The 23,680-nt window shown below is 38.8% G+C and overlaps 1 protein-coding gene across 4 annotated transcripts in view; it reads right to left on the bottom strand.

The window, feature by feature from the left end:
• Positions 1 to 23,680, bottom strand: part of LOC149203496 (Thioredoxin superfamily protein) — a 459,228-nt gene that overhangs the window by 224,682 nt on the left and 210,866 nt on the right. For 2 of the 4 annotated variants that reach the window (XM_089400196.1, XM_089400198.1), the window contains exons 6-7: positions 18,918 to 18,997; positions 18,496 to 18,605 (exon numbers count right to left, since the gene is read on the bottom strand). In XM_089400196.1, coding sequence (XP_089256322.1) covers positions 18,496 to 18,605; positions 18,918 to 18,997 — 190 coding nt within the window. The remainder of the gene's footprint in view (positions 1 to 18,495; positions 18,606 to 18,917; positions 18,998 to 23,680) is intronic. The other 2 variants (XM_089400200.1, XM_089400197.1) reach the window with 1 other exon arrangement.

Here is a 23,680-nt window from a genome sequence, read left to right as displayed (position 1 = left end):
ATGATCTCTTGGATGAATCGCGGAAGGTGATTGCGACTGATGTTCTCAACATCTCGACCTAATCCTAGCCACGATTCTACAAACAACTGCAGTTACAGGGAAATGAAGCTCGACAAGGAGAATGCGACCCCTTCACAATCGGCTTGTCTGCACGCCTTTCAAAACAATGCGGCCAATTTAATGCTCATGGCCTTATCAAATATGAGTGGGCTCCTTGCTGATCTTTTCCATGACAGTCAATCGCTTTGCGAAAAGGAACCTTGGAGTTGGCCCCCACCTTTTTAAATAATATTCCATGACCGTTTTTAGACTTTGGTTCAGCCAAACAAACAGTGTCCCAAAAAAACCATATTCCATGGCACCACAAACTGTCACAGTAGCATAAAAATTTAAAGAAATTTGTCCCCTACAATGGAAACTCGACTCGCAATGCTTCTCACTTGTTTGATTACGAGTAATGCTGGTGACAACTTATTTCATGCCGCTAATCAAATTAGTCACGGTCTTGCAAAAGACAAAGAAACTCCGCTCAAAAAAGAAAAGAAAACATGGACGTGACACTGGTTAATGAGTAATCGACTTCCCAGTAATAGTTTGGACAGCTGCTGGCAATCCCTGATACGATCTGTAGTGTCACCGTCGGCCTCCACCTGATTGGATCGCACTACCCAGAACAATCATCGTTGAGCCTTCAGACTTTTAATTAGTGGCTGCCACATAAAGAAATTCTATCCCGAAAAGAAAACAACTCAACTCTCTAATTTAGCTCTTGGCCTCCACCTCCGAATTATGCCATCGGCCTCATAAGAAAGTACGTACCACAATAACTACTCAGTCTTCAGAAAATAACATTAGGTTCAACTCTTTCAAAATCAATCCCACAAACTTAGCTCAAAATCTATTATGCAAATAAACCCGAAACCCTTGAACCATAATAGCGGCAACAAAAAAAGACTGAAAAATCGAACCCGCAGGCTAAGCCAAAATCAAGGCTCTGATACCACTGTAATGTCCCAAATCAGAAATTTTTAGAACAAACACTTCATATTAAACTATCATGTATTTATCGAAAGATGGCCATGTAAAACCCAAACCATAAATTTATAGATCGCATAAAATCTCTTTAAAATTCACAACACGAGGAACAATGAGAAATGCAGCAATCAAAATCCAGCTTTATTATATATAGATAGATGCCAATACAATAGCTGGGAATGACCCTCCGGTCTCCAAACTAAAACAGAAAAATAATCACTACACATGTGGATTCTGAATGAATCCACCAAGGGGAGATGGGTGCTCGCCCAATCTCTCTATATCACCCGAGAGTTTTTGTCCTAGGGCTACCAATGGAGTAGAGAACCGGGTCCTCAACCTCTCATACAAGAAACAATATCGAAACCAATATGTCCCAAATGATCTTCTCCTCCTCTTTTTATAGATCTGATGGATAGATCTCCAAGCCTCTAGAAGCATCTTATTTTATTATTATTCTAGAAGCTCCTCCATTGACTTTATCTTAAGTGACCCCTTTTATTTTATTTTATTTTACTTAAGTCACTTTTGCCCATTTCCTTTAATTAATTATTTTTCCTTAATTAAATGACTAATTAAAGTCATTTTTAACTAAGGAAAATGGTAAATCGCCCACCATACTTTCTTCGGCCACTGGAAGTCACTTCTCAGCATCCCATCTAGTAGATCTTCTCGTTCTGGTTCTAACAAGTTATTACACTGAGGTGTTCCTCAATTAATCTTCCCAGAATGCCACCTTGAGCATAATTAATTAAGTTATGCCAATAATAACCTCGTTTTACGGGAATTATCAGAAAGTCATGGAATCAAAAACAAGATGTGTGGAACTTCTCATGATGATGAATATGCCAAGAGAATGCCATTGGACCCCATGAAAACTCCTCAAAACTCCATCGGAACCCCTGATGACATAAACCCGCTCCACTGACCTCGCCATCCCCTGCCCTGTTAATCTATGCGCGCTGTACTATGGAGAAAATTAATGGGGACACTACAAATTTCCTCAAAAAATTGACTTTGACTCAACTACCAAGGCCCAAAGATCCAAAATCTCTTGAAATTTTCAATATTCCCTTCGTAGGAGACCTCCAAAAATTAATTTCTCTAGGACCCACAGATTTTTAATTTGGAGAATTGATTTTTCCTAGGACTTAAAATTAATTAAATTTATGGCTTAGGATTTTAATTTATTTTTGCCAGAAATTTAATTAATTGACTCATGAGGGGATTAATAATTTTTCCAACCCTAAAATAATTTAGCCATGATATCTAAATATGAGGGACCATGTGCTAAAATATTTTTTACATCAAGATATTACAATTTAATACATGAAGGGGGAACACCTGTTCGTCATAGACCCTCAATGATTTACCCAATTCCGCGACTCAAATATGATATAGTAGACCCAGTGATTTGTAATAACATAATTTAGTCCATTAGCTAAAATTATTCCCAAATCACTTTATAGAAGACTCGACTAGTACACTACGACTTACCCAAGATCTTAATGACAAAATCCACCTTAGCTTTGGGGTGAGATTGGAGGAAAAAATGTTGCCAATCATCCGTGTTTAGAAACACACATGAATTGGTGAGACGAAAAACCTCCTAGGATAGAAATTGTCACCAAAAAGTAGGATTAACTAGGTTGTTACATACATAGACGGTCTTACTAGGACCATTTACATTAAAACTTGCATAATGGGTTTACAAATTTTACAAAATGATGACTGAAAATGATGATGAAATCTGGATAATCTCATTGTTCGATCATGATGGAATCTTCTTGTGAAAATGTACACTGTTATAGGGTAGTTGACGCGGAGTGGTCAACACTACTTTCAGGGATGATGACTTGTTGCACAAGTTCACTGGGACCTTCTTCTTCATGATTTGAATCCTCTTCCTCCCTAGTGCATTATTCAAATATTGGAAGTTCATCATCAGAGTCAATCGAGAGGTCCTTCAATTTCTTGAATGCAATACTTTCATCAAAGATTACACCTTAGCCTACTTCTATTCGATGCCCTTCCTTTATGTAGATCCTATATGCCTTTGAAGTGTTATTATAGACAACAAATACTCTTTATGCTTGTAGGATCCAACTTCTTTCTCTTATCTTTCGAAATGTGAATGTAGACAGAACAACCAAATATTTGAAGATGGTCTACACTTGGTTTCTTCCCAGTGAATGCTTCTTCAAGAGTCATGTTGTCTAGTGATCTGTGAGGACATTGATTTTGAATGTAGACAATAGTTTTTGTTGCTTCACCCCACATAAATTTCGGCAAGTCTTGATCATGTAACATGGCCCTAACACTTTCCTCAATCAAGCAATTCTTTCACTCTGCTACTCCATTTTTTCTATAGATTATAAGGAACTATCAACTCCCTCTTAATTCCAACCTCCTTACAGAAAGCTATGAGCTCCTTTGAAGTGTATTGTCGTCCATTATCAGATCTTAGTATCTTTATCCTTCCTTCTGTAAGATTTTCTATCTCTTCTTTGAATTCTTGAAAATTTTCAAATACTTCATCTTTGAACTTCAACAAATAGATGCAAGTTTTCCTTGAGTGGTCATCAATGAATGTTACATAATATAAATGACCTCCAAAAGACTTTGTAGACATAGGACCATAGACATCAAAGTGAATGAGATCCAAGATTTCTTTTGATCTTGAAGCATTGTTTCCAAATGGTTTCTTAACATTTTTCCCTAATGCACATGACAGGTCCCTATACTACTAGTGTAACCCCTTATTGTTATTAGTACAACCCCCTTATTATATTGTTGTGCCCATGTAGTCCCCATATTGTTATTATTGTGTCCTTACATTATTATTGTTATCTCGGCTCTGATTATATTATGACCCCTTAGACTCCTATATATAGAAAGGAGGTCTTGTCATTTGTGTTATCCAAGAATTGTTCATTTGTGTAATGTAAAGGAGGTTGCCCCCTTGAAGGGGCTGAATCCTAAGGCGTTGATCTATCTTTTTATCTTTTTGTGAGTTGGTTTCCTAACATTTGGTATCAGAGCTTTGGATTCTAGGGTTTTGCTGCTCCAAACAGCATCGTGGCATTTTCGCTATAACTTTGTGGATATGAAGTTTCAGAAGCTAAACAAAAAACCCACTTGAGTGATCTGAACCTCGCGTCCAAATTTGAGATCTTTTCTCGCTATATTTTCAGAGATATGATCTAAGGAAGTTAGGGTTTTTGCAAGTTCCAGAATTTCATCTCAAACAGGACATCATGGAATTTTCGCTATAATATTTGTTGTACGAAGGTTCAGAATCTGAAATTAAAAGCCATTTGAAGCGAAATCTTGGTGAAGCTCGGGTCCGAATTTTAGATCTTTTCTCGCTATATTTTCGGAGATAGTGTCTGAGACATTTAGGGTTTATGCATGTTCTTGAATTACATCCTAAACAGGTGACTTAGGGAAAATCGTCATAACTTTCGCTCTGAGCATCAAATTGAAATTTCATAAGAAGTTGCAGAAAGAGGACGAACTGTAGTTTTCTGTGTATTAGTTTCAAGCTCTAAGGTTGAAACAGTGACACGTGGCACTTCGTACAAGTTCGCTCTACTGAACTAGTCTATAATCAGGTCATCGTGGGAGATTTGACATAACTCTTCCTTACAGAATCCAATATTGATCAGACTCTCGGGGTTAGAAAGAGGACTCAGAGGGCTACTACAAGACGAAATTTCAGAATTGGAAGAGTTGAAAGTACAGAGTTACAGTCATTTCAAGATAGAGCTCTTGAAATCAAGAAAAGGCAATATGAGGAAGTTTGATGGAAAGGATCCAATAAATTGGATACTATAGATGGAGCAATATTTTGATCTACATGGTGTACCACTGTTACAAAAGGTATGTATTGCATCTTCATATTTAGAAACGGATCAATTTTTATGGTATAAAGGGCTTTGGTCTTGTAAACAACTTGTTACGTGGTCAATTTTCATGGAGGAAATGATAGCACATTATGAGGATACAAAGAGCAACACCGCAACAATTGGAAGAAAAAAGAGAAAAAGGGCTTTGTTACAAAGTGGAAAGAAAAATTATGGCAACAAGGAAGTCTACCCATCACAACTATAAAGATGGAAGTGTTGTTTCTCCTAGCCTTCCACAACCTACAAGGGTTACACCACAAAAATTGGAAGAAAAAAAGAGAAAAAGGGCTTTGTTACAATTGTGATAACAAATACATTAAAGGTCATAAGTGTGCTGAGAAGAAATTATTTTACATTGATTATGGAGAGGAGGAAGAAAAGGATCAAGAAACGTCAAAAGAAGAGTATATACACCAGGAACCAACCCCAGAGAAAGAAGAAATGAATCCGACCATATCTTGTAAAACATTGGAAAGAATTACCACTTTTAAAACTCTCAAGATAGAAGGACATATCAAGAAGAAAAAAGTTCAAGAAGTGAAAGATCACATCGAGAAGGAAGAAATGAATCCAACCATATCTTGTAATGCACTGGACAGAATTACCACTCCTCAAACTATCAATATAGAAGGACATATCAAGAAGACAAATGTTCAAGAATTGAAAGATCACATCGAGTCTCAAGAAATCAATCCGACCATATCTTGTAATGCATTGGAAGAAATTACCACTCCTCAAACTATCAAGATAGAAGGACATCGAGAAGAAAAAGGTAAGAGTGTTGATTGATTTGGGCAGTACCCATAATTTTATTGATTGTAAGATAGCCAAGGAATTGAATTACTTCCTATATCTAGCACCAGAGTGTCAAGTGATGGTTGCAAGTGGAGGAACCATAAATTGCTCTGGAAAGTGCCATAATATCAAGCTATCCATGGGAGAATATGTATTGAATAGCCCAATGCTTTCAATTCCAATGGGTGGTGCTGATGTTTTACTAGGAGTCCAATGACTACAATCTTTGGGTATGATATCTTTTAATTTTCAAGAACTTTTCTTCAAATATTTTTGGGAAGGAAAGGAAGTTGAATTGAGGGGTATCAAAGGAAAACCTGGAAAGATAATCAACTCTAACAACATGACAAAGCTTCTAAATAAAGAACAATGGGGTGTAATTGCAAAATTATGTTCACTGGAGGATCCCACATCGAAACCATGTATTTCTCCAGATCTCCAAAATGTTTTGGGCAATAATTCCAAGGTATTTGAGACTCCCAAAGGCCTCCCACCTATTCATGATCATGATCATGCTATTCATTTGATTCCACGAAGTGTTCCTCCAAACATCAGGCCTTACATATATCCATATGCCCAAAGGAGTGGGAACTCATTCAAAAGTTGCAGAAGATCCCAGTTCAAACAGTATTGCGAGAACTTGACAAGGAAGGAAAAATCATATTGGAACCTGAAGCAGTCACAGAACCGAGAAATTGAAAGCTACAAAATAGATCAATTTCAGAGTATCTCATCAAGTGGAAGAACTTACCCGTTGAAGATTCCACATGGGAGGACAAGAATTTATACAGAAGCATCAAGGACTACTCAAGCGTTCAGGACAACACTTTTTGAAGGAGAGCGGCATGTTAGGTCCCTATACTACTAGTGTAACCCCTTATTGTTATTAGTACAACCCCCTTATTATATTGTTGTGCCCATGTAGTCCCCATATTGTTATTATTGTGCCCCATAGAAGCCCACTATTGTTATTATTGTGCCCTTACATTATTATTGTTATGTCGGCTCTGATTATATTATGACCCCTTAGACTCCTATATATAGAAAGGAGGTCTTGTCATTTGTATCATCCAATAATTGTTCATTTGTGTAATGCAAAGGAGGTTGCCCCCTCGAAGAGGCTGAATTCTAAGGCGTTGATCTATCTCTTTATCTTTTTGTGAGCTGGTTTCCTCACAGCACATCCCTTGCACACTCCTTCATGACCCTCCTTGAGTTCAAGGATGCCATTCACCATTGAATTTAGAGTTAGTGAGATTTTGTAATGAAGGTGTCCAAACCTTTGATGCCAAAGTTCACATGGACTTACTTCAATGTGAACCAATGCTTGAGAGAGAGGTGTCAGCAACCTTTAGAGTCTTCCTTCATGATTCCCAATGGCATTGTTGATGCTATAGTATTTATCCCATACCATAACCTTTCCATCTATGAAAGAGGCTCTATCTCCCTTATCTTCTAGACATGAAATAGCAAGTAAATTCTTTTGCAAACCCGGAACAAATAAAATGTTGTTGAGATGAATGTTTCCTCCATTCCCTAGCTCCAACAAGGTTGATCCAATTACTCTTACAGGATATCTCTTCTTGTCACCAAGTTCAACGAAGTAGGAAGATTTTCCTCTTGATAAGGTCTTTAATTGATTGGCTCAGTTGTCGTATGTCTAGATGCTCCAATGTCGATTACCCATATATTTTCATGTTCAAACATACATGTAAGTGCTGAGAATAACCCTTTATCCTTTGTAGAAGTCTTGGTCATATGATTCTTGATCAGTGTTGCAGGGGAGTGCCTCCCCCCCCCTGATCCTGCTCCCAATTTGCGCTCCGAGCAGGAGTGACTTGGGAGCGGGTCGGGAGCGCGCTCCCTGCCTTTTCGGGAGCGTTTTGCCTTTTTTGCAATGATGTTCCAAATGCAATTTTTTTCAAAGAAACAAATAAGTTTTGAGTGGGGCAGCTAATGATCAAGTCTATGGCCCTATTGTTGATATGCGATTCATGGTAATGTTAAATTCTTAAAGTGAAAGTGACATTCTCCTTAATCTTCATTTTCATCCTTTTACTCAAATTTTTAACATTACCATGAAATGACTCAGGCTATTTGAGAGTGGTTTCGACCTCAATGGATTTCATATGCAGAAAGTAGAATTTTAGATTTCATTCAAAATCTAGCAGACTTATCAGTGTTTCAGGATTTCAGGATTGCAATGTTTCCATTGAATTTTGTCATGTATTAGGGAATGGAACTCGTATTTAATCAAGAGCACCAATCCCTCTATGTACCTTGATGTTAGTGACATTGATTGTCGAACTCCTCTATCATGACCCTCCTAAAAATGTACGCATCACTCAAACAAAATCTTGACTTGACATGCTATGCTTTTTCTATCTTATGTTAATGCTTAGAGGGTGATATTAATGACAAAGATCCCTATACAGATACAGAGGTAATGACAGAGATACCTCTGGATATTAATGCTTAGAGGGTGATATTAATGACAAAGATCCTGATTTTCCAACAAGACTAAAAAATTAGACATTTCTCGTGGTGGCAAGAGGCCCAAGCATAAGCAATAGATAATGGATTTACTTGTCTTTTCTAGTTTGTAGTAGTTTTTATAACTATTGTCTCTTTCATATTTATTATGATATTTTTTTAAACAATATATGACAATTTAAGTTTGAAGTTGGCAATTATAACTCATTAGTAATGAATTATGAATATGATGCTTCATGAAAGTTGAAAGTTGTTTCATTTCATAACATTTCATTTCATGTTAGATATTATTTGTTGTAATGGTTGCACTTAGCTTACAAGTAAAACTTTGGTGATCAATGATGATAAATGTTATATATTGAATTTTGAAAGCTTGAAACTTTAAGATTGATGAATCATGAGACTTAATATGTTGTATGTTACTATGTTACTAACTTGTGGACGTGGTTGATGAAGATTATAACTTCTAGATGATTGTTGTTGTATGGTTCAATCTATGTTTTTTTATGTTTTTTATATCTAATTCATCATTCTACATGTTTTTGTTGACATATATGTATCAAAATATAAAAATATAAAAAATGCTCCGGGATTCGCTCCCAAACAGGGAGCTTCTGAAAATGTCGCTCCCACACCCGTTTTCGCTCCCGCTCCCAAGTAACACTGTTCTTGATAGACAATAGGAGATTCCAAAATTCTTTGATGCCTTGCTTGAGATGACTTCTTCAATGATGTAGTGGTCTTCATCATGCCCTTAGTCAACCTTAGCTTTGATACCATGTTGAGAAATCTATAGGGCAACAATAAGGATGATTTCTCTTAAACTTGACAACTGCTTGTGATGTATATTTTACCTTTTCTTACTTATTAGCTTCTTCTCTTATTATTATGTTGTTCTTATCATCAAACAGCTACCAAAAAAAAGAAGATCAACAATACATAATAACACAAGATGTAGGATACAAGCTAGGGCCAAAACCTCTCCACTTGAGAGGAAAACGCACAAACCTCTTCTCTTCTTATAGATTCTTCAAATGACGAATTCCAAGACCTCTAGAATCTAAACCAAGACCAATACCCTTCCAAGACCAAACAATGCCTTCTTGATGATGTGATTCTTCTAACCAAGTCAAACCCAGTCAAATCTCATCCAACTTCATGACTTCGACCCCCAGAGAAAAAATTTTGGCCTCCACTGTAGGACTAAAATTTTTGGCCCCTGTAATAGTTACTACTTCCACACATGTGAGCAATTTCAGGGCTTCCAAGGCTTCCTTTGACCTTTGCTTGGGTTCCTTCTCCTTCTAGGGTTTGTTACTGCTCAAACTAGCAAGGGAGCTAAAGGGGATCCTTAAAGGGAAAATGTTAGGTCAAGGGCAGCATGGAGGCTTAGCCCACTATCACCTCGGCTAAGGTTCCCTTCTATTTACAAACTTTCACCGATGGGAGCAGACTCGGTATATTGTGGAGTCATCAATGAATGATAAGTCAATGAAATGATGTGGAGTGACCCAAATAATCTCTTTTCTTGGAAGAGTTAAATGGATAGAGCTTTCTTGCTTTTTAAGCAAGGTACAATGTCTTCTAGGGAAAGGAAAGGAGGATTTGAGGGTTAGCTTTATGGGACATGAATTATGAAAGAATTTCCCAATCCCTAAAATCCTTATTGAAATTGGTATCCCGGATGGTTCCTGAAGAATTGCACTTTCAAAGGAACGGGACCACACGGGACCAAGTGGACCTAGTCTAGGGTAGGGGAGATTCGAGAAGAGTATGGCAACCAGAGATTACCCTAACCTGGAAAAGGTATGGAAATGTATCAAAGAAAGAATATCCACTTAAAGGTTTGAATTGATCCAATAAGGTACTATCCCTTGGGGATGATTGGGTAAAGTTTGATCCCGATGCTAGCGATTTCCTTTTCTCACAACTCCACTATCGGAATGGCCTCAAATTTGGAGGAGCTATAGAGGAAACACCAATGCAGGAGACCTTAAGAGATCAAACTTTTTGGATGGGTAGTTTTCCAGGAAAACGATGCCCTAAGTGACCCAACTTGGCTAGACCTGGGGAAAGGTGAAAAATATGTGATTTTAGGTGACTGCCTCTTGGTAGACCAGTGCCTTAGTCTTGGGAGAATGGATTCTATGATGAATATGAGTGAGGACTTTTGGTTCTTGGTCAAAGAGGACTCAAGACTACTTCGCTAGCCTTTTAGGTAAAAGAGAAGCAATCTTTCATCATTTATGCTTCGATGCACAAAGGAGATGGCTTATCAAGGTCAACTCATTAATGGAATTACCCCTAGGTGATTTCATTCACATTACATGGCCCATACATTGAAAGATGCTATAATAGAGACAAAATTCCGCAATTTAAAGCAATAAATGCATGCAACAATTAGCCCTAAAAATAACGAAAATCTCAGTCCAATGTATATGACAAAGTAAAACAAGAATAACATTAAAATCATGAACTTACATGTAATAGAATATCTCCAACCATCCACAATTGACAAGAGAGAAACTCCAAGATAAGATAGACCAATATTCAAGGATCAAAATCCATCCATAAAGCTCCAATTCATCCTCTACAAAAAGTGCGAAATTCTAAAGAGAGAGAAAAGATCCGATCCAAAGTGATGATGAGCAAATGAACTCATCTTACTTGTATTTATACACAAATTAGGAGTTCAAATTAACCTCCTTGGCCTACATATGCCCCAAAAATAAAATAATGTTCTAATAATTCAACTTTTGGTGACAAACCCAACAAACTAGCTCATAAATGAAAGAATAAGCCTCTCAAGAGGTCAAATAATAATCTATGCATGTCGTAGGGCCCTCTAAGAGGCCTAATGAGGTCCGTGGGTGCCACAATGAAGAGTAGGACCCTCAAAAGCAGTGGACAAGGGGTTGGCCCCTTGTAATAACCTGTGGTGCTCCAAATGAGATGTGGGGGCACACAAGTGTCTTCATGGGTCTCCAAACAAATCAGAGGTGCTTGTAGATCGCCTTCAAGGACTAGGATGATGATGTAGGTGATGCCACATCATCATGCAAGTCCTAGATCATCTTCCAAGTGTATGGTGCAAATATGGGGCTAACTGGGCATGATGGATCAGGTGCATCTTCCTCGTCCAATGAGTGAACCACGAGCAATCTTTGAATGGCTATGGGGGTCCATGGAGTGTTTTATGCTATTGTGGAGGCCCATGGCTCTCAACGCACACCCTACATGTGCCGATGTAGCCCTCTGGAGGATTAATACCCTGTAAAGGTGGTGGCATGTGACAAATAGGTGAATGAAGTAGGGGGTGAGAAGGGGCAACCCTATGTCACATGCTAGGGTACAAGGGTAGCTAATTGGAGAGAAGCCCACACTTGGGTTTACAATGTATGGTAGGGAGCAATCGTGGTGTATGAAGTGCCTCGACCTTGATTTTTCCACCCTTCTTTATATGCCTTTTGCCATTTTATGATTTTTCTTTGATTAACTGCTCGGGGCTCAAGCGGTAAGAGCATGATGTATAAGATATAGCAGTGAATATACCCTTTTAAGGTAGGGTGGTTCATTGCCCATTAGGGGTTGGGACAATCATGGGTTCCTATATAATGAAGGAGGTTTATAGAACCTGTAGGAACCAGGTTGATGGCCATGATGATGAGGTAGATCTCATGTATTGGCTTTTGCCCACGTGATAAATGTGTTTGTCTCGGCCACCTTTTGCATTTTTTGGTACATTTTCTTGTTGAATGTGGCCAAATATGCTTTTATCTTTATTTTTAGCTGCATCAACCTCCGAACTTCTTTCCAGGCCATGACCCGAGGTGTAGGCAAGGGGAAGGGGCAAGCTAACCCTATGTGGACCCATTGGAGGAACGTGGACCCAGGTGGGAGAAATGATGAATGGGGAAATAATGAGTGGAAAGAGGCTAATATAAGTGGATAAGGGAGCGGGACCATGTAACCAAAATCGGGGTTCCCATGAAATACCATCTCTAGAGCCAAATGGTTAATAAAAGAGATCCCACGGTACTAGAATTCAAGGTTAATACCCAAAAAGGGTCTAGGGGACAAGAGCACAAACCTAGCCCATTATTTCCTCTAAACCCCCCCATTAATCCATGCCTCGAAGTGTCCATGATAAGCAAACTACAATACTCAATTTCCAAATGACAAGGCATACCTTTGTAAAAATTCCTACACTCGGAAGGAACCCCTACTGTAGCAAATCTAAATCTACTTCACCTACTTGATTTTTAATATACATTAACCAAGTTATTCTTCTGAATACTGAAGAAAATTACTTTTGCAACCTACACTAATTAAATATTTGATCTAATGAAACAGAAAACAGAGCAAAGAATAAGATACATAGTACACTTATTTTTGGACACAATAGTCCTCGGAAAAAACCAATGCAGAAAATTGGTGCAACAGTTCTAAGGGTTTATTATTATGCAAGAGAAATATCTAAATAAATATCTAGTATGCTCATCTAGAAATCCTTTACAGAGAAAATACTGGCGGAAAATCTGAGTGATTTTTACCTGACTTCACCTTGCAGAATTCCAACTAATCCGGCACAAGACTGGCTAACCTCGACTATTTCTGCGTTGGCTCTGTGTCAACCCTGCATCACCTTCTCTGTCCTCTACTTCGTCTCTCCCGGCTGTTCTGGTAGTTTCGGCTATTCCAGCAGTTCTAGATTCTGTGTGATAGGCAACTTTTCTGCGTCAGCTCTCCCAGCTACTGTGTTGCCTCTCCGTCAGCCCTCTCGGCAGTTTCGGTTGCTCTGGAAGTTCTAGATTTTGTGTGACAATGAACTTTTCTGCGTCAGCTCTCCCAACTACTGCGCTGCCTCTCTGCAAGCTCTCTCCCCCTCTTTGTTTTGTATTTTCCGAAAAGTCCTTCTTCGAGATTCTCTCTGCCCCTCAGCTGCAAGATCTCCCTAATCTATTTTCCTCCTAATAACTTCTCACCTCAGAAAATCGATTTCCTCAATCTCTCTGTGTTTTTCCAAATGAACCCCAAGCCCCCATTTTATACTTTTCCTATTGAGTCTTCAATGACCGAGATTAAGTCTCTAATCAACGGCTAAGATTAAAACATGACTTGATCCGCCTTCTAGAGTATTCTTACCCATATTTTGATTAATACCCATTAATATTTTAATTTCCCTAAGTTTAGACTTAAAAACCGCATTAAAAATATTAATTATTTTAATAAAATACAATATGGGTGGAATTTCACGAAACAGTTCCTGGGTTCTTTAGAACTCATGTTCCTTAGCCTCTCCACCAATTTTCAAGGCTAGAGCACTTCCGATACTACCAAAAATTAACACTTCCTCTTAGCAAGGAAAGTGCTCTAGCAACAATGTCCACCAACATGCTGCTTTATTTCTGAAGCACCTTCTTTCTGCACTGTTGCTGCCACCAACACTGTGTTGTTGTTGCTACTGTACTGTTGTCCATGACACTGCCATTGCCACTATTACATCTGTACTACATCTCCCTCTCAAACGCTGCATCTGCTATGCTGCTAGCACTGCCACTGCTAACACTACATCCGTACTACAACTTAGTTGTTGAGAGAAGCAACTGAAAAACATCCAAAATTAACTGAACTTAATTGTGTTCAGCGTAATACCATGAATGTTGGAATCTGACTGTTACTAGTCTCTGACCCTCTGAATCTTTTGCACTACAACTAACTTCTGCACTGTGCCAATTGCACTGCACTGATCAGTCTCTAGTCCCAAGGTACTACATCTATCCTCCAAACAATCCATTGCATCATTTGACACTAAGTCCATCTCGTTATTGCTAAAACTTGGGATCCCGTAGCAAGGAATTGATCCAAGAGGTGGCCTCCTCAAGGATCCTACCCACCTGTAGTCTTCCTGACTACAGCGCAATATCGCCCCATCTCCCTCCTGGAGATGCGTGGGCACTCATGGCAAACTCATCCTCGTCTATCTTTGTGGCTGCAACCTTTGGATCATGCTTCTCGTCCTTATCCTTTTTCTTCAAAGGACACTGAGATGCAAAGTGACCCATCTTGCCACATCTGAAACATTTCACCTTCGAAATGTCCTTCTTCCGCTTCTGCTTCTGTTGTCCCTTCGATGCTAGAGTTGCGTTTTCCTCCTCTTCCTTCATCTTTGTGCCACTCCCATTGTTGCCATTGAGGTTGACCTTCACTAAGTCCCTCCTTAACTCCTCCTATTGAAGAGTCGCCCACATCTCTTCCCATGAAGGTAGTTTTTCTCTACCCAATATGCTTTGGACAAAATCTTGCCATTCATCCAAGACTCCATTCAAGGCTATCCTCACCATTGCAGTTGGCTGAGAAGTGGACCCCACTACAGCAAGTTGGTCTCTAGTGTCTTGAAGACGTTGAAGATAGAGGTTCACCCCTTCTCCTTTCTGCATCAAGGTTCGCTGCAACTTCTGCTCCAAATACATCTTCCATTGTTCGAAAGAGCCTTCATACAGAAAAGACAAGACTTCCCACATCTCTTGGGCTGTATCCTTGCCCTACAAGTGTGAGACCACATGATCTCGAAATCCATCGAGAATGAGCCTCTTTGCCTTCCCTTGCTCGGCCTTGTACTTCTTCTTTTGATCATTGTTAGCAGAAACAGCTACAACACTATTGATGTAGGCCTCTAGATCATATTCCTCCAGAACAACTAAGATTCCGGTTTTCCATATGACATAAGTCGAAAGCTCCTTCCAACCTGTCTTGATCTCTGAGCCCATGCGATGCCATTTCACCCAACTGTCGAACTTACTCCTCTAGTCACTGCTTAGCACTGCTCAGCAAGTGAGAAATTCGAACTTTCTGGCAGAAAGTTCGATGAGGAGAAAATTCCCCTTCTATGTTTCTTCATTATTTTCCAACGGATTTCTGCCCCGATAGAAACTGCACCCTTCAAGTGCTGCATTGAGGCTTTACACCACTCCCTCTGCCTCTGCAAACTCACGAACTGGGAATCGTACCTCTCTATCGTCTCACTCAGAGAGAGATTTCCTTGGATCTGCTTCCCAGCAAGGATTGCGTAATCCCTTTAAGGGGATTCAAATTGCTTCCAAGTACAGCTTTCACCCTCACTGCTCAACACTTGATCTGATCTTCCTGTTTCAAAATCAACGCTCTGATACCATGTGAAAATTCCTACACTCGGAAGGAACCCCTACTGCAGCAAATCTGAATCTACTTCACCTACTTGGTTTTTAATATACATTAACCAAGTTATTCTTCTGAATACTGAAGCAAATTACTTCTGCAGCCTACACTAATTAAATATTTGATCTCATGAAACAGAAAATAGAGCAAAGAACAAGTACATAGGACACACTTATTTTTGGACACAATAGTCCCCAGAAAAAGCCAATGCAGGAAAACAGGCACAACAGTTCTGAGGGTTTATTATTATGTAGGAGAAATATCTAAATACATATCTAGGATGCTCATCTAGCAATCCTTTACAGAGAAAATACTGACGAAAAATCTTAGTGAGTTTTACCTCACTTCACCCAGTGAAATTCCGACTGATCCAGCACAAGACTAGCTAACCCCAGCTATTTTTGCACTAGCTCTGTGTCAGCCCTGCGTCACCTTCTCTACGCTCGGCATCATCTCTCCCAATTGTTCCGGCAGTTCCTAGTAGTTCCACAAGTTCTCGGCAGTTCCTGACAGTTTCGGCAGTTCTAGACACTGCATGACAAATAACTTTTTTGCGTCAGCTCTCCCGGCTACTGCGCTGCCTCTGCGTCAACTCTCCCAACAGTTCCTGACAGTTTTGGCTGTTCCGACAATTTTTTATTCTGCATGACAGGAAGCTTTTCAGCGTCAGGTCTCTTGGCTACTGCGCTGCCTCTTTGCAAGCTCTCTCCGCCTCTCTGTTCTGTATTTTCCGGAAAGTCCTTCTCCCGGATTCTCTCTGCCCCTTAGTGGCAAGATCTCCCTAATCGATTTTCCTCCTCAGAACTTCTCACCTCAGAAAATCAATTTCCTCAATCTCTCTGTGTGTTTCCAAATGAACCCCAAGTCTCCATTTTATACTTTTCATGTTGAGTTTTCAATAGCCGAGATTAAGTCTCTAATCAACAACTAAGATTAAAACATGACTTGATCTGCCTTCTAGATCATTCTCACTCATATTTTGATTAATACCCATTGATATTTTAATTTCCCTAAGTTTAGACTTAGGAACCCCATTAAAAATATTAATTATTTTAATAAAATACAATCCGGGTGGAATTTCACCAAACGGTTTTTTGGTTCTTTAGAACTCATGTGCCTTAGCCTCTCCACCAATTTTCAAGGCTAGAGCACTTTTGATGCTACCAAAAACTAACAACCTTTAGGTTTGGGAGGTCCACCTTCAAACATACGATCATGGCAGATGGGTGAGGGACCACATGGTTGGCTCAAGTGGCAGAGAAATCGCACAATGAGCTCGCTGGTGACTGCAAGGGGTTGTTGGCTGCTGGCTAAGGACCATCTAGGAGAAAAAATTTCTCCTAGGGATATCACCCACAAAATGATGGGTAACAAGGCTTATAGGCGACCTAAGAGTCCCTTCTTCGACCTTCTTGCTGTGATTTCCAAAACTTTGACCTTGCAACGACAAAATCCTAGCCTTCCTTTCGCATGTGTGAGAGAAAGAGAGAGAGGAATAACCCTAGAAATTCATCCTTCATCCCTCTATCCTTCTTCGCTTGCCTGTCTTCTGCTTCTCCTTCGCTTGGATGATGAGAAGTGAGTGTGTGTTCACAGGAAGTCGAGTTCCCTCCTATATATAGGCTTCTAAGGAGGACGACATGCCCTAATGAGGCTGACTTCTTAGCTATTTGACCAAGTTGTTTAAGATTATTTTAACTTCATTTTGACCAGCAAGGAAGGTCGGGTACTTTGTCTTTGACTGAGCTCTTTTGGAGGTTGTTTGACCATCGACTTATCACTAGTTAGGGCATCTTTTATTGTTGTTGACTACTGTTGACTTTGACTAGATATGACAGTTTGACCAGATTTGACTCTTGGACTCATTTACTAGATTTTGGATATTGATTTTTTGGAAAGTCAAAGTTGTTGACATTTGACTCTCGGTTGGTGAATTGGATAATTGTAATCTCTTTGCTGAAAAATCTTGTGTCTCCTATTGCTCTTGATTGTCTTCTGTTGTACATTGCACTTACTGTTCTATCTACAATTGCTATTTGTTTCTGGAAGGTTGAAATTGATTGTTAATTAAAGAAATGAATTGGGCTAAAGTGATTGTAACTACTAACAGCGTAGAATATTGGAAAATTAACAAGTTTCTCCCTTTTATTTTATTTAAGTGACTTTTTATTTTATTTTGTTTAAGTCACCTTTATTTCAGAAAATGGTAAATATGTCTCCACGATCTCTCTAGCTATTGAAAGTCACTTTTTATCACCCCATCCTATATATTTCTTCATTTCGGTTCCAATGAGCTATTATACTAAGGTGTTTCTCCTAATAATCCTCCCCAAATGACACCTTTAGCATATTTAATTAAAATATGTTGATAATATCCCTGTTTCACAAGAATCGTCGAAATGCAACGGAACCAAGAACGAAGTATGTGAAACTGACCTTGATGATGAAATACAGTAAATGAACCCCATCTGACCCCATAAAACTCCTCCAAAACACTCTGGGCTCACTGATGATGTAATCTCACTCCTGTGACCCAATTAACACCAACCCTGGAAATCCACCCTAACTGCATCATAAGAGAAACCAGAAAATGGCAACATTACATCTAATCAATGCAAATTCTAGAATGATTCCCTTCCCAACTTCCCTGCCCACACACCCATTCAAGATTAGTTGCTATCTTAGACTTACATATCTTATATATCAATTTTTTAAAATATTTGTTTGGCAGGCTGTAGTTGATTTTTTGTTGATGCCAATGTTTACAACATTGATATAGTCTTTCTTGACATTTAAACAAAGGTGGATATATTGGCTCTGATTAAATTTGTAGGGAGGGGTAGCCTGAATACTCATGTTATGAATCAATGATGTATATTCCTTAATCTATTAATTATTATTTAGATATGAATATAAGACGGCTTTTCATAATAATAATCAGATGTTCTGACTAAAATAACCTCTGCATCTTCCAAACAATAGTTCCCAAGAATACATGACCAAAACCAAAACTATTGCATTTTTGGATTCAAATTTATTTATAAAAACTCAAAAGCAACAAACTTACCAGCCACCACTACTCACTGTGTCTTTTTGGAAAGATAGTCCCCAGTCTTGACGATATCCTTCAACATATGACTCAATTATTTTTGTAGCTGCCTGCAATGACCAAATAGCCTTCGATGGAGATTCAAAGTTTCAGGTTTAATCCTAGTTATATTTGATTGATACTTAACGAGATTACTGGCAATTCACAGCCATCTATAACTGAGAAAAATGGGTAATACATTATACCAAGAAATTCAAGAAAAAAATGGGATACAATACTGAAATTGATCTTACATAAAAGGAAAGGACAGAATTTGCAAATGATTCACTTTCCTACTGTACCAACATGAAATCATAGAACATTTATTTCCTAGAATGTCTTGTCAAAATATTCCTTATCACAATACGGACAGCAGTGCATGTTTGCTAAAGATGACATACCCGTGGAGTGAAAGTGGTAAAAACACCAGAAACAAACTTCAAAGCATTGAATGAGGTATGGTTGGGATCTGCATAAATCTCTGCAAAAAAAAGGAATAATATGGTGTTTGTCAATAATGATAATAAGTTGCTGATTGTGAACATAAGCTAATCTTTTATCTTTTATATTATATGAGATGAATACTTGAAGTCTTGAACAACAACCAGCAGAGAATAATTTATTTCCCAAAAAGGAAATGTTCAAACTTTTCTCAAAGTATTTCATCTCTCCTTGGGCTTCATATATTTCCTTTAAATGTACTCATGCTTGCATTCGTCAATAACGTTTGTTGCAAATTATTATAACATTTTCACATCAAAGAAGTTTATTTAAAGGCCTTCCAACATGTTTCCCCTCAGATTTGCCTCAAGGCAATCCATATTTTGCTCTGTTGTCCTAGCATCAGAGTTAATCCTATTACACATTCTTTTGAGAAGATTTTGAGCTTGCTGATCCATGATCAGTTGCGCCTTCATGATTTTAGAGGACTTTTTGATGTATCATGATAAGCCAAACGTTGTGATGTACTAGTGGTATATTTTACTAGACCATGCTTATAGATCTATGTAAAGTGATTATTTTACTTTGGTGGTTCTCTATGTTGAGAAATCTAGGGGCAGCTAGATTAGGTGATTTCTCTTACTTTGATAACTGTTTGTGATGTTCTTTTTCTTAACTTGATGTACTTGTAGTTAGCTCTTCTTTAGTTGATTATTATAGTGTTCTTTAATCATCGAACAGCTACCAAACAATGAAGAACAATGAGACGAGGAAACAAAATATAGGCTATAAGCCAGGGCCAAAATCTCTCTTCCTGAGAGGAAAACCCACAAGAATTATTCTCTTCTTATAGAATGTTCAGATGATGAATTCCAAGACCTAAGACCCTTGTCAAAGACCCCTCCAAGACCAAGTCAAACTTCTCCTTGAAGAACTTGCTTCTCACAACGTCAACCCAAGTCACACTGCTTCAAAGCTGCCTCAACTTCACAAATTCAGACCTGCACTCTTGACTGTAATTTTCGGCCTTCTTGACCTGCACCTTTTGGCCTCTTCTGCAAATTCTAGATTGGTACGTGTGAGAGAAAATGGTGAAACTTGCCTCCTTTTTCCTTTGCTTGGTCAGACTTTTCCTCCTTGACAATTCAGCCAGCAAACTTAACTTCTTTTGACACTAGATTAGGCTCCTTGTGGTGACTGCAATTTGGACCTGCTGTAACAAAATCGATGTCCTAATTCTTCTTGCATTGTGTGGATGGAATAGTCCAAAATTAGTCCCAAAAACTCCATCCTTCGCCTTCATGTGTTCTCTTCCTTCTTTTCTTCTTTTAGGTCTGTTTTTCTACCTTGATCGAACATGGATATCTCTTCACAAATGAAGTGGAGGTTCCCTTATATATAGTCTTCTTTGGAGGCCCTAAATAGGCCAACTTGTTCTTCCTTCAAGGCCGACTTGTTATTGCTTGTTGACAAGGTCTTGGAGGGTCTTTATGACACTTTTGAATTTACAAAAAATTTCTTTGACTTGATACAATATGCTTTAATAGCTACGAAACCAGATTCGTCCCCCAGGCCCTATGCGTCCCGAATCCAGCAAATCAGACATGATTCGGGCGGATTCGTGTCCGAAAATCGGGACACGTTTGAATCCGGAACGTGTCCCGATTTTAGGACATGAATCCGAAAAACAAGAACCCGTGCGGCATTATAAAGGCATATTTCCCCATTCTAATTGCACATTCACTTGTTACTTTGTTGTGGGTTTACTAAGGGTGTTTGGGAGCAAGGAGCAAAGGGTGTGGGAGCATTTTTAAGGAGATTCAAACAACAGGTAAGTGCATTTTCTCTCTTTTTTTTGCATTTTTATTACAGAAGTTTGCATGTGCATTTCTTTTAAAAATTTGTGCATTTTCTTTTTTCTTTTTTCAGCATTCATAGCTCAATCAAGGACAACAAGGAAGGGGCAAAGGAAGGGGAAGAATGTCCCCATTGAAGATACCCCTCCTCTCCCAATTTCATCAGGGTCTACAAGTGTTCCCTCTATTGCAAGTGGGGCTGCGACAACAACTTCAAATGCTTCCTCCTCAAGGTGACAAATATCCCTTGAGGAAATATGTCACAAGAGAGCAAGGGCCAACTAGCAAGGTGAAGGGAGGAGGAAATGTGAGTTGGAAATGCAGCTATTGCCACAATACTTTCAGGAGCACACATTTCAGTGTGGAAGGTCATTTGTTGGCTTTACCAGGTTGTGGAATTGGAGCTTGTACAAATGTGCCTTTACCAAAGCGGAAAGAAATGCTAGGAGAGTCCAATGTTCATGATGGTGATACTATAGAGGGGTCATCCTCCACACCAGCAAATGCAGATATGACTTTGGATACAAGGGAGGAGGATGCAGCAGAGGAGAGCAGTGGTGAAGAGCAATGGTGACTATGATGATGAGGATAGTGATGCTAATTTGGATGATGACTATGAGGATTGATGACTCATGAGCTACCTACGGCCTTGAGGCTTGCATACTTGTAGTTGTTTTGTATTTTCTATTTCTATTTGCCATTGGCATTGCACTACCTATGTAACACATTTTGATTTTTGTAACAACCCATCTAATTGACCCATTAATAAAAATGTTAAACCTTATAATATATGAATATATCTATACATTAAACTTTATGATATATAGTTAGACCTTACAAATATAATTTAAAAGATATATATATCATTAAATAATTATAAACATATTTTGAAATGTTATAAGTATATATATAACATTAAATAATTATAACATACATTTGATAAAATGTTATAAGTAGAAATCGTTTAATCTTCATAAAATATATTAAATAAAGGTTATGAGAAATATCATTTAAGATATACCATGTATTAAGGAATGTTATGAATATATATAAATTAAAAGTTATGAACTATGGAAACAGCGTGCCAACATTGATATCACATTTGTTCAAACGTATAAAAAATATCTGAACTCATAAAGACCCCCTACCTACTGAAATTTATTACTGGAAATATCGCGAGAGACTTCAATGCTGAGAGGCGGTGGCTGCAAGTGGGAGGGCGGCCACCGCCAGGCAAAGGGGGGATATTTATAGCAGCAGCCTGACCCGGGAGCAGGGAGGAAAAAACCAGGAGGAGGATTGAGGATTGATCAGCAAAAACCAGGAGAAGTAACCTTGCAGTGGCAGAGTCTTGACTGACCTGAGTTCTGGGCACGGAGGGACAGAGAGCCTCTGTGGAGAGCTTCTCTGGATTGAGCAACCAAGTTGCTCTGTCTGGTCGGGTGGAATTGGCCGTCTCAGAATTGAATCAAATCAGCCAGCAGTTCAGGATTACCAGTTCTGCAGCGGAATCGGAAGTCGGCAAGCAGCTCAGGTAGGTGCAGATTTCAATTTTATGTATTACTGTTTTCAAAGTTATATGCGTGTCTATCTGGTTACTGTAAATTCATAAACAGGGTACTACACATGGTATCAGAGCTGCGTTCAAAACCTTCGGGACCTCACAGGCCCTACGCAGCGTGAACTTCGTATAAATCCCTGTCTGTCCGAAAATATTTATTTCCTTTCACATATTTATTCCCTTCACAGGCTGGTCAATTTCCGGAAACCCTATATTAAGTCATCCCCAATACAAGAACTTCGGTACTTAAAGCATACAGCCTGCGGTTGCAAAGGATTCGGGCCTACATCTTAAACACGCAATTAAAATCGTTAGTGCTCTGGTTGGCTGTGATAAGTTAAAAACTTAGCGGTTGCATGGGTCACTCGCTCGAAACCCCGTCGAACGATTTTAGTGCAGACAAAAGAAATTTCAGAAACGTCATAAACTATAGTAATATTCCGTAGCGTATTATAATACGATTTTGTCGCTGCTCGTCTTTTTTTCCTTTTCTTCAAATTCGCGGTGCATAGTTGCTTGTGCTGTGGTTCCGTAAGATAAATTGTGTCCCTTTCTTGCGGTTAAAATGTTTATTACACAGTCGCCAATTAAAACTGCCAGCGGTTCGCATTTGACGCACGTGGCTGTCAGGACGGCCCTTCTGATGCAATCTTAGCAAACACGGGCTTCCTCTAAGTCGGAATCGGAGAAAACCTGGTATTTTGTTCAGTTTCATCAATTTATATTCAATGCGAACTGTTCAAGTCTTTATTTTACGGCCTGGTGGAATGCGTGGACGTTTCAAATTCCTCTTGTCGGTATTTAAAATGAAAGGCTATTTATTTGTTTCTGCTCCAATTATTAAAACCCCTCTGAGCCAATTTAATTTAATGGTGATTACTTTAAATTCTGGACCATTTTTCTGTGTTGCGATAAAACATAATTTTTAAGCGTCAGGGTGAAGATGGGTAGGTCTCGCGTTCGATTCTCACTATCATTCTAATCGTGATTACTCTAAAAATATCTAACTATTTTTCTGTGTTGCGACAATTAAAGTAACACTAGCGCTACAGATAAAACGTAATTTTTAAGCGTCAGCATGAAGATTGGGAGGTCTCGCGTTCTATTCTCACTATGAGAAAGAGAATGTGGTAACCATAAAGTCTTTTCATGTTTTTAATGAAATCCTTAATTTTGGTTTATTATTGATGAGACAATATGAAAATAACCGTCTTTGTTTTGACTTTGATGATCTTATCGATTTTGTATCTGCACACCCACGGATTTGATGACGCCAATTATTTTATACTTATGTTGTGAGAGATCC

The sequence above is a fragment of the Pinus tabuliformis genome, chromosome 2_1 (assembly GCF_031772625.1).
Source record: "Pinus tabuliformis cultivar Carrire ecotype Pingquan chromosome 2_1, CPIR1, whole genome shotgun sequence".
Lineage (NCBI taxonomy): Eukaryota > Viridiplantae > Streptophyta > Pinopsida > Pinales > Pinaceae > Pinus > Pinus tabuliformis.
Note: the sequence above shows the minus strand (reverse complement) of the source record. Positions and strands in the feature narration are given on the sequence as shown.